This window comes from Salvelinus alpinus, chromosome 24 (genome assembly GCF_045679555.1).
Source record: "Salvelinus alpinus chromosome 24, SLU_Salpinus.1, whole genome shotgun sequence".
NCBI classification, from domain to species: domain Eukaryota; kingdom Metazoa; phylum Chordata; class Actinopteri; order Salmoniformes; family Salmonidae; genus Salvelinus; species Salvelinus alpinus.
Window position 1 is genome coordinate 18548092 of NC_092109.1, and position 15801 is coordinate 18563892.

At 44.4% G+C, this 15801-nt stretch overlaps 3 protein-coding genes across 4 annotated transcripts in view; 1 reads left to right on the top strand and 2 right to left on the bottom strand.

The window, feature by feature from the left end:
• LOC139551781 (taperin-like) overlaps window positions 1-4880 on the bottom strand; it is a 28664-nt gene extending 23784 nt beyond the window's left edge. The window contains exon 1 of the mRNA XM_071363117.1: window positions 2567-4880. Coding sequence (XP_071219218.1) covers window positions 2567-4762 — 2196 coding nt within the window. The 5' untranslated portion in view covers window positions 4763-4880. The remainder of the gene's footprint in view (window positions 1-2566) is intronic.
• A 1581-nt stretch (window positions 4881-6461) lies between these two features.
• On the bottom strand, window positions 6462-11012 carry LOC139552261 (transmembrane protein 203-like). The gene is made up of 2 exons (XM_071363808.1): window positions 10914-11012; window positions 6462-8180 (listed from the first exon to the last, which is right to left on the bottom strand). Exon 2 carries the CDS (start codon window positions 7864-7866, stop codon window positions 7450-7452), a length of 417 nt encoding a protein of 138 aa, XP_071219909.1. The 5' UTR covers window positions 7867-8180; window positions 10914-11012; the 3' UTR covers window positions 6462-7449.
• LOC139552260 (delta-aminolevulinic acid dehydratase-like) lies at window positions 10561-14957 on the top strand. 2 transcript variants are annotated; one of them, XM_071363807.1, is made up of 13 exons: window positions 10561-10727; window positions 11027-11088; window positions 11609-11731; window positions 11891-11941; window positions 12523-12619; window positions 12721-12856; window positions 12961-13044; window positions 13182-13270; window positions 13427-13482; window positions 13586-13673; window positions 13788-13874; window positions 14084-14213; window positions 14315-14957. In XM_071363807.1, the coding sequence occupies exons 3-13, from the start codon at window positions 11616-11618 to the stop codon at window positions 14371-14373; spliced, it is 993 nt and encodes a 330-aa protein (XP_071219908.1). In that variant the 5' UTR covers window positions 10561-10727; window positions 11027-11088; window positions 11609-11615; the 3' UTR covers window positions 14374-14957. The 2 variants fall into 2 exon arrangements, with proteins under 2 accessions (XP_071219908.1, XP_071219906.1); XM_071363805.1 differs by lacking the exon at window positions 10561-10727 and having other exon boundaries at window positions 10975-11088.
• The last annotated feature ends 844 nt before the right edge of the window (window positions 14958-15801 follow it).

The following is a 15801-nucleotide window of genomic DNA, read 5'->3' on the forward strand; positions in this document are numbered from 1 at the left end:
TATACTCCTCAACAGCAATCCCATATCCGGATAACAGGCCCTAAACTCAACAGTAATGAACAGTAAACAAACCGGGCTCACAGACAGCTGCTACCTGATCAGCCTGGAAGACAAACAGACGTTATGAGTGTACTATCAGACAGCCAACACAGCTGACAGTCACAGGCCCCTCCACTCTCTTCCTGATGCCGAGTGACATGGCCTTCTGCTGAGAGACAACAATATGGTGATTCCTCGAGAAAAGGGGAAGGGAGCTATTGGTTTTAAATGGGACTGCTATTTTATGTTTACTGATTGATAAATATGGAATTCAGTACAAAAGAGACAGGGATCAAAGCATTTTAAAAGAAGGTTATACATGTTCAGCGATACGTTTGTGGAAAAGGTTTAGGCCTTCTTATGAGAGGCATGTACATTTGAAAATAGACGAATCCTTTAGGCTACGACCAGAACATCTCGTTAGTACAGCCAGGAGCTTACCTCTATGGGTATTTAGGTTCAATTGGGTATTATCAGCTTGTCACAGGCTATTTTCCATTTGAACCAAGGTTATTCACAAGTTGAATACAGTATTTGTAGTCTGGAATGACTGGCATTACTACCACACAACAGCACTTGCCAGAACTGCACAGTCACCAAACCTCTAAATCATCAACTTCAATGAAGACATAATTACCTAATGTGTTGTATCAATTACACAGCTGAGCAGGGCAAAGCCCAGGCCTTCCACTGAGCAAACACATGGAAATGGCAACATGGATATGCAGAAAGAACATAAACGGCAAGAATGGTCTCTGCCTGTTACGTCAAACACATGGGCTGTCTCCTGTTTCCCATACTAACTGGTCACCAACCTCACAAACAACCAGCCACTCCTCCCCTTTCCATTGTCATGTCTTCCTGCCAGCTCCATCTCTATTCAATGACAGGGAAGTACCATGTAGTACACCTTAAGAGAAAATACAACAAAAGCTGTTCTAAAAAGGTACTGAACACTAGTCTATAACCATGTTATTAGGGCTAGACACTTTGTAACACAATCCATTATAGTTCCTAGAGAATCTAGGCCAATTAAATTATAAATTCAATCTAGGCATGTACCATACTTTAAGGACTTCCTAGATTTCTCCTTATGCAAATCAAAGCTGGCGCAGTGTAAAAGCTCCACTTGACCTTCATAAACAACTATCACTCCTTGAAGAGAAGATCAAACAAGCACTAAAGGAGCAGAGGACAAGATTGATTATCCAACACAAAGAATACATGGTTACAGTCGGACTAGGGACACGTAAGGGCCTTGAGTGAGTCAAAGATCTGAGCGCGCTGCAGAGATTTAACTCCAACATTCTGCGGAATCAACACAACAAAATCGCAGAAGTACAACTTGTAGAACTGAACCAGCAACCACGGCCAGTAAATGAGGGAGTGGAAGTTATTTTGAGAAACATAAGAGTCTAGTATGAGGCGATACACTGTGTTCAAGTTCTTCTCTCATCATATTGATGTGTTTGAAAAATATATATATCCGGCAAGCTCTAAAAATTTGAATGGGAGCATACCTTTTTTTTCTTTCTTTTTTTAAATACTGAAAAGGAAACCAAACTCAGCCAGGCTGGTTTCACATAGCCAAGGAATTCCACACAAATAACATAGGCCTACACTTGATGCTTTTGTAATTGCTTCCGGCCCTGCCCTAGCTTCAAAACCAGAGAAACCTTGGTCATGTGAAATGATGACCGGGAGGAGAAGCATGCATGCTCAAACAACAAAGGCGAGGGAATTCAGTGAACCCAAACTTAGCACGCCTAATGAATTCAATAGAGTTCCGAGGACAAAAACACTGAATGCTTCCGAGAGGCCTGGCCTCATTACTGCCTGTGTTCTCTATCTGGCCAGGGACAAACACAACGACACACACGCTCCACCTGGTTGGGTGTGACCGGAGATGAGGTTGAAAGGAGTGAGGGCAGGAGACTGGTAATACCTAGAGACCAAAGGATTAGGATACGACAGAGACCGTGCTGCACTGCCAAGTACGTAGGCTAGATCTCAGGTAAATGCCAATAAACACTGATCTCCATCTTGTGGGGGGGCAGACGCATTCAATTCATAAATTGAAATGTATAGGGGGGTATGAAAGGAAATGGTATTGATTCCAACCCTGGTCACAAAAACACCTCCATGCTGCAAACCATGTTGAAGGCTGGTGCTATGAACAGCAGCTTCTGCCTTGTTCAATCGTACTACTAAAGATGCAATAGATCCTGTAGCGTTAGGAGAATGTCATGTTGAATACCGCACATTTCAGCAACAGGGACCTGTTTTAGCTACACACACACTAAACAATCTAATCTACGGAGGCATGCCATAATGAGATGGACAGAAAAACAGCACTAAATTAGAAGCTTAGCTCAGTCCATTCATATGCATACACACATACTGTGTTGAATTATACTAAATTACAAATCTTGAATGGAGAAATTAATTAATGAGTGTTACATTATCGGTGTAAAAAGAGCTCTGCTGATGTATAATAGAAGTACTCGGTTGGGCATCATCATCTCACCTTTTTGCCAGTGGAGCCTGTCCTGGTCAGGCAGGAGCGTCCCAGGGACTGGTACCCACCGATGACCTCGATATCCTCCACGGCAGGGTAGCGCTTCTTCAGCAGTGAGCCCAACTGGGAGTAAGGGGCCTGTGGTGGCGTGGAGGGTGTCTGGGCCCCTCCGGAAGGCTCCTGGGGCTCTGGAGAGCCAGGCTGAGGCTCTGACTTACGTTTAGGCACCACAGTGAAGGTATTCCCCTTCCGCCTCTGCACCACTGGAGTGGGGCTGGGGGCAACAGGCTGCGAGGGGTCCACGTCTATGTCATCTATGTTGGTGACAGGTAGCTGGTCAGCCGGGGCTTCCTCTGGAGGTGTTGACTGGACAGAGGGGACTGGGAAGGGTGCTGGAGGGGAGGGGGTCGCAGTAATGGTGGGTGGGTCTGGTTTGGTTAGCCCGGCTGCCCTCACCTCGTCCCGTTCTTCCTCTTTACTCTTGGAGACTGCTGGGTTGGGTGGAGGGGTGACAGGGGTTGGCACTCCTGGGGTGGGCATCTCTGCCACTCTCTGGGAGGGAGGAGACTTAATGGGGCTGGAGGGGGCCGTGCTGCCCGGGGAGGCGGCGGCTCTGTGGCGTTTGGGGAAGACTGTGAAGGAGTTGCGGGATTGGAGACGCAGGTTGGCAAGGGCACGGGCCTGGATGTCCCCGGCAGGCAGCAGGGAGAGATCAGGGCGGGGTGAGGGGCAGATCTCGAATCCAGGCGAGGGGGGAGACATCGGGGGTGTGGTGGGACTGGAGGGGGACTCGACACGGCTAGTATCCGGAGAGAATGGCACCTTGGGTTTGGAGGGCACCTCTGTGCTCTCCCAGTCTCTCTCTCGGAAAGGCTTGGTCTGGGACCCCTCTGCCTCCTCTATGGGGTTGACCACCGAACTGCGGCCCCCACTCACCTCAAAATGCTGGCGGTAGGAAGACACTGACTGAGCGGGTCCAGCAGAGCAAGTGGTGCTGTCAGGCTCACAGAGAGGGGGCTGTGGCTTTGGTTTGGAAGACTGGGAGCTCAGGAAGACTGAGGATGACAACTGTGAGTTACCCAGGGTGCGGACTGGTGAGCTAGGCTGGGCTTGTGACTTGTATTTTGGCACCAGATCTGGCTGTGGCTTGTGTCGTTGTCTTGGCCTGCTTGAACTGGTTTCCAAGTCCAGGAGGTTCTCTGTGCTGCGAGACTTGGGTTGCAATTTTCCATAGTTGCTGTCGAATTTCTGCAGCATGCGGCTCACCCTGCCATGACCCTCTCCTGTCTCGAATGCGGCCTCGTGACCAGGACGACCCAACGTGCTCAAATTCTCCTCGCTCCGGCTTAGTGCGGTGTCATAAATGACCACCTCCTTTGCCCGTATCTCGGTAACCCCACTGCCTCTCCGGTCCAAGAGGTCGTTGAGGGAGCTGTAACTGCTCACCCCATTCTGCTGCTGATAAGACTCGCTTTTTATTCCACTCGCCTCCGGAAAGTAATCCGGATCGGATTCTATGATAATGATATTCTCAGCGCGTATAGTCCGAATTCCAGGAACACTGCCATACAATTCCAGTATGTGCTGAACCGGACGAGTGGCGTTCTCCCTGTCCTGTTGTTTCTTTCGCTCCTTCTCCAGTTTGATGAAGGGGTTCTCCTGCAATGGGCCTAGACTGTCCTGCAGAACAAGGCTTTCCTGTCCCTCGCCATCGCTTACCGTTTTCTCCGAGTCATAAGGGTCGGTGGCAGTCCAGGGGTCTTTGTTTGTTTTCACCGGCGAGAGCTCTGGGGGGGTGGGGGCGCTGCCACGCTTGCCTGCAAAATGCTGGCTCGCTGGAGTGATGGTGTAGTTCCGAACTGAATTAGCACTGGTTCCATTGTCTGTTTTTGAGGCGCTGCTGTTTCCCGTTACTTCGCCATTAACCAGCGATAAGATCGCGCTAGGGCAAGGCTCAGTTGCACCTGCTCCAGACGCGCCGCCCTTTGCTTTCCTCCGCTCGAGAATCTCTCGTTTCCAGGCCGGCATCCTCGGGCTCTCCTGCCCAGCCTCCTGGCGGAGCACACGGACTTCTCCTCCACCAGACATTTTGAGGAGAAATTGAATATCTCCGGGGTTCGGGAGATGGTGTTCCCCGACTGGGACGGAAAGCTGTAGCCTCTGTCTGTCGCTGTACCTGCAGCGCCGATTATAGTATACACACATACATCCCCACGGTCTCTTTCAGTATTTCTACGTTCTTCTCCCTCCCTCCGCAACTCCTGACTCGCCCTCTGCACCTGTAAACCTACGTCATCCTTCAGAACTGCGTCCCAAGAAGCAACCTCATTTGCTCATTTCGATTTAGAATTACACCCCCTTTTCACAGAACACCCACCAAAGGAAATCCCTCCTCTTTCTATTGTTGAGTAGGCAAAGAGGACCTGTCAGTCAAGGAAACTCAGCTCAGCCCCCTTTTACTGCTTAACCCTTTCAGTGAATACATGTTATTTTAAGATCCCGTATCGACCACTAAATTGTTTTTTAAAATAATAACATTATGCATTTAATTTTCAATTGAATTCATGAACTAAACATGGAAAGTATACCAACAAATGGTTTTAAAAGATGAAAGGCTATGTAAAGATTGTGATTGTGAAGCAGGGTGAGAAAATTGTCGCCTATCAGTCACTCGTTAGTTACGTGTAGGCTTTGCTGTAGCATCCTATGGAATATCGACCCATGTTACAGCATAGTTATTCAAATCTGTTCAGCAAGAGGTTGATGATACCACCTGACAAATAATCCTGCTGAGATAAATGCATTACGAAATAAATGAGTCGGTCTATTCTGAGTACAGCATGTACGAGATTACTATTGTTCCTCATCAAACATTCATCACCGCACTGTCACTACGAGCCGTGAATCCCAAGGAACCATTAACATACGGACGGACACTGAAGAAAATAGTGTGTTATATGGAGCAGTCTCAGTCAGTCGTAAATTCTGTTATAGAATGATTTGTAAGAATGCATCCCTGTTCAAATAAACCTACCATTAAAATTATAGACTGATCATTTCTTTGTCAGTGGGCAAACGTACAAAATCAGCAGGGGATCAAATACTTTTTCCCTCACTGTATATGCAATGGATTTTTTTGTAATTTGTTTTTATCTGTGGTGTGCCTAGACAAAGAGCGCGAAAGAGTTAAATTCCATATTTTAAACTTGTTTTTGATATGCTGTGCTTAAAAAGAACAAAGCTCTGAGGTTTTCATCTGAGTAAAGTCCAAGACACAAAAAAAGTCATTGCTGTTGCCTCTAAAGAAAAATGTCTTAGATATAATATAATTCATTATGACAGGCTATGCCTGCTACTAATCTACAAGTTATTTAGGAAGAACTTTAGATGGAATCCTGTTAGACTATAGTTGGTGAGTGGATCATGTTGGATTCACCGTCATCCACGTAATAACAGAAGGAAACAAATATAGATTAGTGCTTGATGAGCCCAAAATGGTCAAACAGCTAAATAAAACATTTTATTTTATTACGCTTATGACTTTTCCTTCCATGAACTCACGCCCATGTGAACTTTGCTTTACTTTTATTACTTGAATGTCCTTCCCCAATGTTGACTTGGGCATCGGAAATTGAGGAGTAGGTCACCACTCCCATCTTCAATGTAAATAGCGACACACCGTGGTCACACTTCGTCATCACAAGGGATAACAGTGGACATACTGTACAAAATATCCAAGTCTACAAAAGACACAACTGTATTGTGTCTGTTCAGAATTGATCCAAAGTTGACTAATTAATGTTTCATAGATTTTTGAGGAGCTAAAATAATATTGCATGATAAACTTTACCAGTTCAAATGTTCATTTACACATACAGTGCCAATCAAAAATTTACACACTTACTCATTCAAGGGTTTTTCTTTATTTGTACTATTTTCTACATTCTAGAATAACAGTGAAGACATCAAAACTATGAAATAACACATTTGGAATCATGTAGTAACCAAAACAAGTGTTAAACAATTTATATTTGAGATTCTTCAAAGTAGCCACACTTTGATGACAGCTTTGCACACTCTTGGCATTCTCTCAACCAGCTTCATGAGGTAGTCACCTGGAATGCATTTCAATTAACAGGTGTACCTTGTTAAAAGTTCATTCGTGGAATTTCTTTCCTTAATGCATTTGAGGGAATCAGTTGTGTTGTGACATGGTAGGGGTGTGGTATACAGAAGATAGCCCTATTTGGTGAAATACCAAGTTCATATTATGGCAAGAACAGCTCAAATAAGCAAAGAAAAACGACAGTTTCTTCAAGTGCAGTCGCAAAAACCATCAAGCGCTCTCATGAGGACCGCCAAAGGAAAGGAAGACCCAGAGTTACCTCTGATGCAGAGGATAAGGTACTTTGATTGGTACTGTATATAGAAACACAACATGGGTACCAAAAACAAGAACATAATAAATGGACTAAAACAAACAAAGCTGCAGACAGTCTTACCAAATTCAAAAGACAGATTACTTCAATTCTCAAATGTCCCTCCCCAGCATCACATCAGGAAATAAATTACAATGAAGGTTAAAATGAGGCCATCAATACATGCTTGAGCAAGAGGTCCATAACAGATCAAATACAAAAAAAGGTATCCACAGGAAGCAATGTCCAGGAGAGCCATACTGACAAAGGACTGCTCATGGAAAACACATTCTGTCACACTGTCCTCAGACAAGGTTAGAAATGGAGGGGAAGCCTGTGACCCTCATCTCTCCAGCCATTAGTCCAAAAACTATTTCTCAATAGTCAGTTAATTAAAAGTCACCTAGTATGAATAAACCTGGATCTTCTATAGCTGATAAACGACTCCTGCCCTCATCACACCGCCCCTTGGAATCAGTTGACACGGCAGGAGCGGATCATCAGTAGCTGCAGGAGGATGAAGAGCGGTGAGACGATAGGACCAAACCCCAGGTCGCGTGCCTGTTCCTGCTCAACCAACTTCTGGCACAGCAGCACCTCACACACCAGCTTGAGGCCGAGCACCATCAGCACCCACAGCAGCCTCAGCACTGCTAGCCTTTTCTCATTCTCCTGGTACAGCCGGATGGATACAATAGCTGTGAAGTAGGTGCTGAGGCCATCAGCGGCAAACAGAGGGACGAAGACCAGCCACCAGCTCATGCCAGGGGCAAACAGGTCAGTCCGCAGTGCTACTAGCACACTGAAGACCAGCAGAGCCCCCAGGTGGAGGAAGAGCTCGAACGTGGCAAAGCCCAGCCACTGGACCAGCTCCCGCAGGGAGAACAGCATGGCCTTAGGGTGGAGGGAGTGGATTCAGGTGGACTGTTCAACCAGGGACTGAATGGGGTAGACTCACTGGTTCGACTCAGGAGATGTGACGTTTCCAGACTCAGGGTGGTAAAGTGTGAGGGAAGGGAGACATTGAGGTCTGGGCAGAAATCCACAGAAGGCAATAGGAAATGGCCCTTAACAAGGAACTGCTGCACAGACGATCAAGCACACCTACATCATTGAAGACAGTGGGGGCAGAGAGGACGAAATACTGTGAGCCTATGAAGAGCTTCACATGTGGAGGATGTCTTCATGGAATCAAGTTGTTCTGCCTTTATTTAGAAACAGAGACATTTTATTCAGAGCATGACAACAGTTTACAATGTATTGAAATTGAACTAATGTTACACTGTAAACATCAACAAAGTGACAGTATTTATTTCACTTCCCTTTTACCAAGCTATATTGTAACAAGCGTGAAGTTGATTGAAACAACTATCAAAAGTTGCAAACATTTTTACAATCTCATTCTGTCTTCTAGACTAATGTTAGTCTAGAAGCGGAAATGTACAGTGGGGCAAAAAAGTATTTAGTCAGCCACCAATTGTGCAAGTTCTCCCACTTAAAAAGATGAGAGAGGCCTGTAATTTTCATCATAGGTACACTTCAACTATGACAGACAAAATGAGAAAAAAATATCCAGAAAATCACATTGTAGGATTTTTTATGAATTTATTTGCAAATTATGGTGGAAAATAAGTATTTGGTCAATAACAGAAGTTTATCTCAATACTTTGTTATATACCCTTTGTTGGCAATGACAGAGGTCAAACGTTTTCTGTAAGTCTTCACAAGGTTCACACACACTGTTGCTGGTATTTTGTCCCATTCCTCCATGCAGATCTCCTCTAGAGCAGTGATGTTTTGGGGCTGTTGCTGGGCAACACGGACTTTCAACTCCCTCCAAAGATTTTCTATGGGGTTGAGATCTGGAGACTGGCTAGGCCACTCCAGGACCTTGAAATGCTTCTTACGAAGCCACTCCTTCGTTGCCCGGGCGGTGTGTTTGGGATCATTGTCATGCTGAAAGACCCAGCCACGTTTCATCTTCAATGCCCTTGCTGATGGAAGGAGGTTTTCACTCAAAATCTCACGATACATGGCCCCATTCATTCTTTCCTTTACACGGATCAGTCGTCCTGGTCCCTTTGCAGAAAAACAGCCCCAAAGCATGATGTTTCCACCCCCATTCTTCACAGTAGGTATGGTGTTCTTTGGATGCAACTTCTCAGCATTCTTTGTCCTCCAAACACGACGAGTTGAGTTTGGGATCATTGTCATGCTGAAAGACCCAGCCACGTTTCATCTTCAATGCCCTTGCTGATGGAAGGAGGTTTTCACTCAAAATCTCACGATACATGGCCCCATTCATTCTTTCCTTTACACGGATCAGTCGTCCTGGTCCCTTTGCAGAAAAACAGCCCCAAAGCATGATGTTTCCACCCCCATTCTTCACAGTAGGTATGGTGTTCTTTGGATGCAACTTCTCAGCATTCTTTGTCCTCCAAACACGACGAGTTGAGTTTTTACCAAAAAGTTCTATTTTGGTTTCATCTGACCATATGACATTCTCCCAATCTTCTTTTGGATCATCCAAATGCTCTCTAGCAAACTTCAGACGGGCCTGGACATGTACTGGCTTAAGCAGGGGGACACGTCTTGCACTGCAGGATTTGAGTCCCTGGCGGCGTAGTGTGTTACTGATGGTAGGCTTTGTTACTTTGGTCCCAGCTCTCTGCAGGTCATTCACTAGGTCCCCCCGTGTGGTTCTGGGATTTTTGCTCACCGTTCTTGTGATCATTTTGACCCCACGGGGTGAGATCTTGCGTGGAGCCCCAGATCGAGGGAGATTATCAGTGGTCTTGTATGTCTTCCATTTCCTAATAATTGCTCCCACAGTTGATTTCTTCAAACCAAGCTGCTTACCTATTGCAGATTCAGTCTTCCCAGCCTGGTGCAGGTCTACAATTTTGTTTCTGGTGTCCTTTGACAGCTCTTTGGTCTTGGCCATAGTGGAGTTTGGAGTGTGACTGTTTGAGGTTGTGGACAGGTGTCTTTTATACTGATAACAAGTTAAAACAGGTGCCATTAATACAGGTAATGAGTGGAGGACAGAGGAGCCTCTTAAAGAAGAAGTTACAGGTCTGTGAGAGCCAGAAATCTTGCTTGTTTGTAGGTGACCAAATACTTATTTTCCACCATAATTTGCAAATAAATTCATTAAAAATCCTACAATGTGATTTTCTGGATTTTTTTTCTCATTTTGTCTGTCATAGTTGAAGTGTACCTATGATGAAAATTACAGGCCTCTCTCATCTTTTTAAGTGGGAGAACTTGCACAATTGGTGGCTGACTAAATACTTTTTTGCCCCACTGTATGTGTCCTTCACAGCTCGGGGATTCGATCCAGCAACCTTTAGGTTACTGGCCCAACGCTCTATCAATGTAACCTTTTTTTCTTTCTTGCTGATATGAAAGATAAGTCCTTATGCGTCCAAAACCGTACCGCAAGCAATGCATGTTAATGTTCAGACCGAGCGTCGGGGATCTTCACAAAACTCCCCCTACAAGACGCCTTTGTCCAATTACTTATGTGTAACGTAATGGCACTGAGTCATGATCAAAGACTACTACGGTGACAGTTGAAATCGTTCGCCAGCTAGCTAACTGCCTGGCTACATTCATGGTTTTAACTGACAACAATCGCTCACAAACGATTCCCGATAATGTTACAGTGGTCTAGTTAGCTGGTAAAATGCTGTATTGTCAGATTATTAGGCTAGCTGACGTTAGCTGAGCTACAGTAACGTTACAGCAAAGTAAGTGTTTACAGTGCTCGCACAATCAACAACTAGCTAGTTAGCTAACGTTACCTCGTAGCCCTTGCCATCTCATACTAGCTATATATACGTTATCCATCTGTGCATGTGTCAAGTAATATGGGTTATTATAGGACATGACAAGGTTTGGCTTTTTATTTTTTATATATATATTTTTTTTTTTACCTCAATTCCGATTCAAGTGTCAGGTTAGCCTTTTCATACTGTTTTCATTCCTTCACTTAAATCTACCGTGTACTATCGCGGGAACTTGCACGTTTACGGAACAATTTGTGCAGTGCAGTGGCCAGTTAGTGTCTGCGTCTAGTGCAAGCCAAGGAGGACGGACGTACTGTACAAGGCAAGAACACCGAAATCCATTTATTTATTTTAGTAAAGTTAACATTGTTGTATGTTAATTAATGCTGACAAGTTACGTTTTTGATGTTGCAAGGTGAACAAATCTGCGGAATATGACCAGGAGGAGTTGCAAGTGTGTTTTCTAGTCGTGTGGTGCATGGAGCATATCATTGGCCCATTTGAGCACATGATTGTTGATAGTCGAAGTTAGCTTTCTGTCGTTCATTACATCTGTCGTTCGTTACATCCCGATTTTGCTTAGTTCTCATAAATGTAGACCTTGAATGTCAATGATCTTGAAATTATAGATTTAAAGGGATCTGGAATGGGCTTTCATAAATGTGAGCAATTATTCTTCCTCCAGCTGTGTGAAAGCAAGCATTATCACTGCTGTCACTCAGGGTCATCCAATTGTTTAGTTTAAGTCAGGTTATAGCATAAACCACTCTCTCATTCCAATGCATCTCAGAAATGTGGGGGTGAATAAAGGTGACATTGTCAAACCTCTCTCTTTCTCTCAGCGCAAAGATGCAGCCGGTCGATTCTCTCCTCCACAGTGGCTATTTTCACGCAACACTCAGATGCTGGCAGAGCTGCGCCTCAGACTTGAGACCTGAGAATCTTATTTACCCCATCTTCGTCACGTAATGTCTCCTCTCCCACACAGACACTAGGATGTCGTCTTGATGTTGTGATACAAATGACAGATTCCCCTGTGTCAAAGTCAGTTATACTGTGGGCCATATCTGAGTGGCTATGTGTTTTTTATGACATGGCAGCTTTCTTGTTCTTTTCTCCAACAGTGACAATCCTGATGCTGTGGAGCCCATCGCTAGTCTACCAGGCCAGGCCAGGTAATGACTCCAGATAACCTGTTCATGTGGTTGATTATCTCATCTATGGTAATTGCTTATCTACACTAGGTACAGTAGTTGAATACCCGCAATGTGCTGTTAATGTGTAATTTGTTGTAATCATATTTTAAAACATAAATGACTTTGAAAGATCATTTTTATTCAAAGTCTTTGTTTTAAAGTCATCTGAGAGTAAGAATGAGCGGGGGATGGGAACCATTGAGATAAAGGCTGTGACCTCCAGATAAATACTGTGAGGCAGGGTGGATCCAGATAAGAAGAGAATCCGTTAGTTGTTTGTCCCACACAACCCTCCCTGCTCATGCACCATTTGGTTACAATAAAATAGGCTGTAATGTAATACTGAGGCCTAAGTGTTGAAATTACTGTTAATAGTTCTCTCACAGTCTGATTTGGTTTTTTGACCAAAACAAACATGATTTTAGGCTATAGAGATCAAATACATCCCAGTGCATTGATAATGAAGTGCCACTTTGTAATTGCTTGCCTCAAAGTGTTATTGAATTAGCACTTTAGTTTGTCCATTCCCTGTGTCCCCCTCTCTCTTTTTCTCCCCACAGATATGGAGTGAATAAACTGGAAGGCATGCTACGCCCCCTTGTGGAGAAAGGCTTGAAGTGTGTGCTGATTTTCGGCGTGCCTGCCAAAATCGCTAAGGTAAAGTATATGCACTCATATTCTTTTTGCCACTACATCAACTCCGAAGGGCTTATGACTGCAACCTTGCATACTGTCATACCTTTGACCTTTCTTCTCAGGATGAGAGGGGTTCGGGTGCAGACACAGGTGATACTCCGGCAATATTGGCTGTGAAGAAGATAAGCTCTCTTTTCCCTGACCTGCTGATGGCCTGTGACGTCTGCCTCTGTCCCTACACCTCACATGGACACTGTGGTCAGTCACTCTCTATCACATCTTTTCGTCTACAACTAATGCAAATCTGATTTCCTTTGATTAACACTACAGTGTTATAAGACTGCACTCTGATTCGCCCTCAGGAATCTTGCGGGAGGATGGCACTCTGGACAATGGTGCCAGTTGCCAGCGTCTGGCAGAAGTGGCATTGGCCTACGCCCGTGCTGGTGAGTCTGGTCATTCCTCCCCCCTCTGTTATCTACTCTCACTTCTAAAAAATAGGGTACTGGACCGATGTTGATACTGCTCAATGGGGCACCACACCCATGTCATTAGTTTAAGATCTCTTGTTCTTCTCGTACAGGCTGTCACATCATTGCACCCTCTGATATGATGGATGGGCGAGTGGGAGCCATCAAACAATCACTGATGTCCAATGACATGGGCAACAAGGTAACAGATGGGAGCACTAGATTGTACATAACCTTATATTCATATGAACTCAATAAGGAAAGGAAAGCATTTGCCATAAGTAAAACATTAGTAAAGAAGCCATTAAGGCCGAATCACCTGGGGTAAAAAAGTAATGTTTTTCCTCCTTCCCCCCAGGTTTCAGTACTAAGCTACAGTGCTAAATTTGCTTCCTGTTACTATGGTCCCTTCAGGTAACTAATGATTGTAAAACCAAGTATGGACAGAAAAGGATTTTACTTACCAGTTATTATTTGACAGGATGCTCTAAGGAAGCTCTGTTTTTTTTGTGTGTAGAGATGCAGCACAGTCCACACCAGCATTTGGAGACAGGCGTTGTTATCAGCTGCCACCTGGTGCAAGGGGCCTGGCACTGCGAGCTGTGGTAAGAGTGTCTGAATTGCACGCATGTGTATGAAAAGTAGAGAGAGAGTGTGTTTTTGTCAGAGCTAGTCAATTTACCCAGGTGGTTGAGGTTTTGTTTATGTTTTTCTCTCAGGACAGAGATGTCAAGGAGGGGGCAGATATGCTGATGGTGAAGCCAGGACTGCCCTATCTGGACATAGTGAGGGAGGTCAAAGATAAGGTTAGTATGTTCTAACTAATTTCTCTCTGCATGGTTAGAGTTTCAGGCTCCAGGATCAGTATCGATAGTTTCAGCTAAATAACCAAACACTAAGTTCACATCCAAGGGTACACAAACAAGCTTATCATCAGTTGTTATGAAGACTACAAAACCCTTCTGCTTTTACCTGCTCCATATTCTTCTCACCACCCTCCTCTGCTCCCTTCCAGCACCCCAATCACCCATTGGCGGTGTATAACGTGTCAGGGGAGTTTGCCATGCTGTGGCATGGAGCTCAGGCTGGAGCCTTTGACCTGCGCACCGCTGTACTGGAATCTATGACCGCCTTCCGCAGGGCAGGTGAGAAGGGAAGGGAGTCATTGGGTCTGGAGGAACAGTGCTCTGTTCTCTATAGAGAAAGAATGAGTTCTACTGCTATAGTTCTATATTCTTCCCTTTAGGTGCTGACATCATCATCACCTACTACGCACCTCAACTGCTCACCTGGCTGAAAGAGTAACCGACAGAAGGCTTGACATGCGATTAGCTCCTTTTTACCAAGCTGTTCAAGGCTGAACTACACTGACAAATGGGGTCTACTGAAACCAAACTGACATGTGAGAACAGGCAACCTATCTTCATACAGTCATTTACAGTTTCTTTTTCTATATAACATTGATGTTTCATTTTGTTCTGGGACTCTTTTTTTTAATATGCAGCAACCACAAATTCTCACCAAAGATGGTATTCTTCTAGCTCGTAACCACTTGTAAAGCATATCAAATAAGGTTTGAAGGGTTAGCCTAATGTTAGATGAAAAAATGGGACTGTAAAAGCTTTCTGTTGATTGTCTTGTTAGTTTATGGGTATTTTTTACTATTCTATAGGTTTCCAAATTGAGTAATTATGGACTTTTATTTTACTTCTATTTTATTCTGTGCCTTCTGTAATAGCCACTCTGGCTTCAGCACTGACATTTACTAGTGTTTGTAAGGTTGGGTTAAGAAACCTCTAGAGCTCTTATTTACCAGGGTAAATGGACCTATCCAATAAAATAGATTTTTTGGATAACAACAATAAAGCTACAATCGAGTTTGAAATATGGTCCATAGACTTACTTTTGTTTTATTACGTATAACCTAGTTAAATTTTTTACTGTTAAATGTTTACCTCAAAAAAGGAAATAATATAATAACGAGGCTACAGTATAAAGGAGTACCAGTACCGAGTCAATGTGCAGGGGGGTACTTTTGTAGTTGGGGTAATATGTACATGTAGGTTGGGGTAAAAGTGACTAGGTAATCAGGATAGATAAAGAGTATAAGTAGCGTATGTAAAAGTGTGTGTGTTTGAGTGTCCATTGAGTGCATAGAGCTAGTGCAAGAGAGTCAGTGCAAAAAAATTAAATAAATAGGGGATCAATGTAAATAGTCCGGGTAGCCATTTGATTAACTGTTCAGCAGGCTTATGGCTTGGGGGTAGAAGCTGTTCAGGAGCCTTTTGGTCCCAGACTTGGTTCTCTGGTACCACTTGCCATGTGGTAGCAGAGACAACAGTCTATGACTTGGGTGGCTGGAGTCTTTTACAATTTTAAGCGCCTTCCTCGGACACCGCCTGTTATAGAGGTCCTGGATGGCAGGGAGCTAGGCCCCAGTGATGTACTGGAACGTATGCACGCACTACCCTCTAGCACCTTACGGTCAGATGACAAGCAATTGCCATACCAAGCAGTGATGTAGCCAGTCAAGATGCTCTCAATTGTGCAGCTGTATAACTTTGAATCTGAGAGCCCATCTTTTCAGCCTTCTGAGGGGGAAGAGGCATTGTCTTGCCCTCTTTACGGCTGTGTTTGGACCATGACAGGACCTGCTCCCTATAGGCTCTCATCGTCGTCAGTGATCAGACCTACCACCGGGTGTCATTAGCAAGCTTAATGATTTTTGTATTT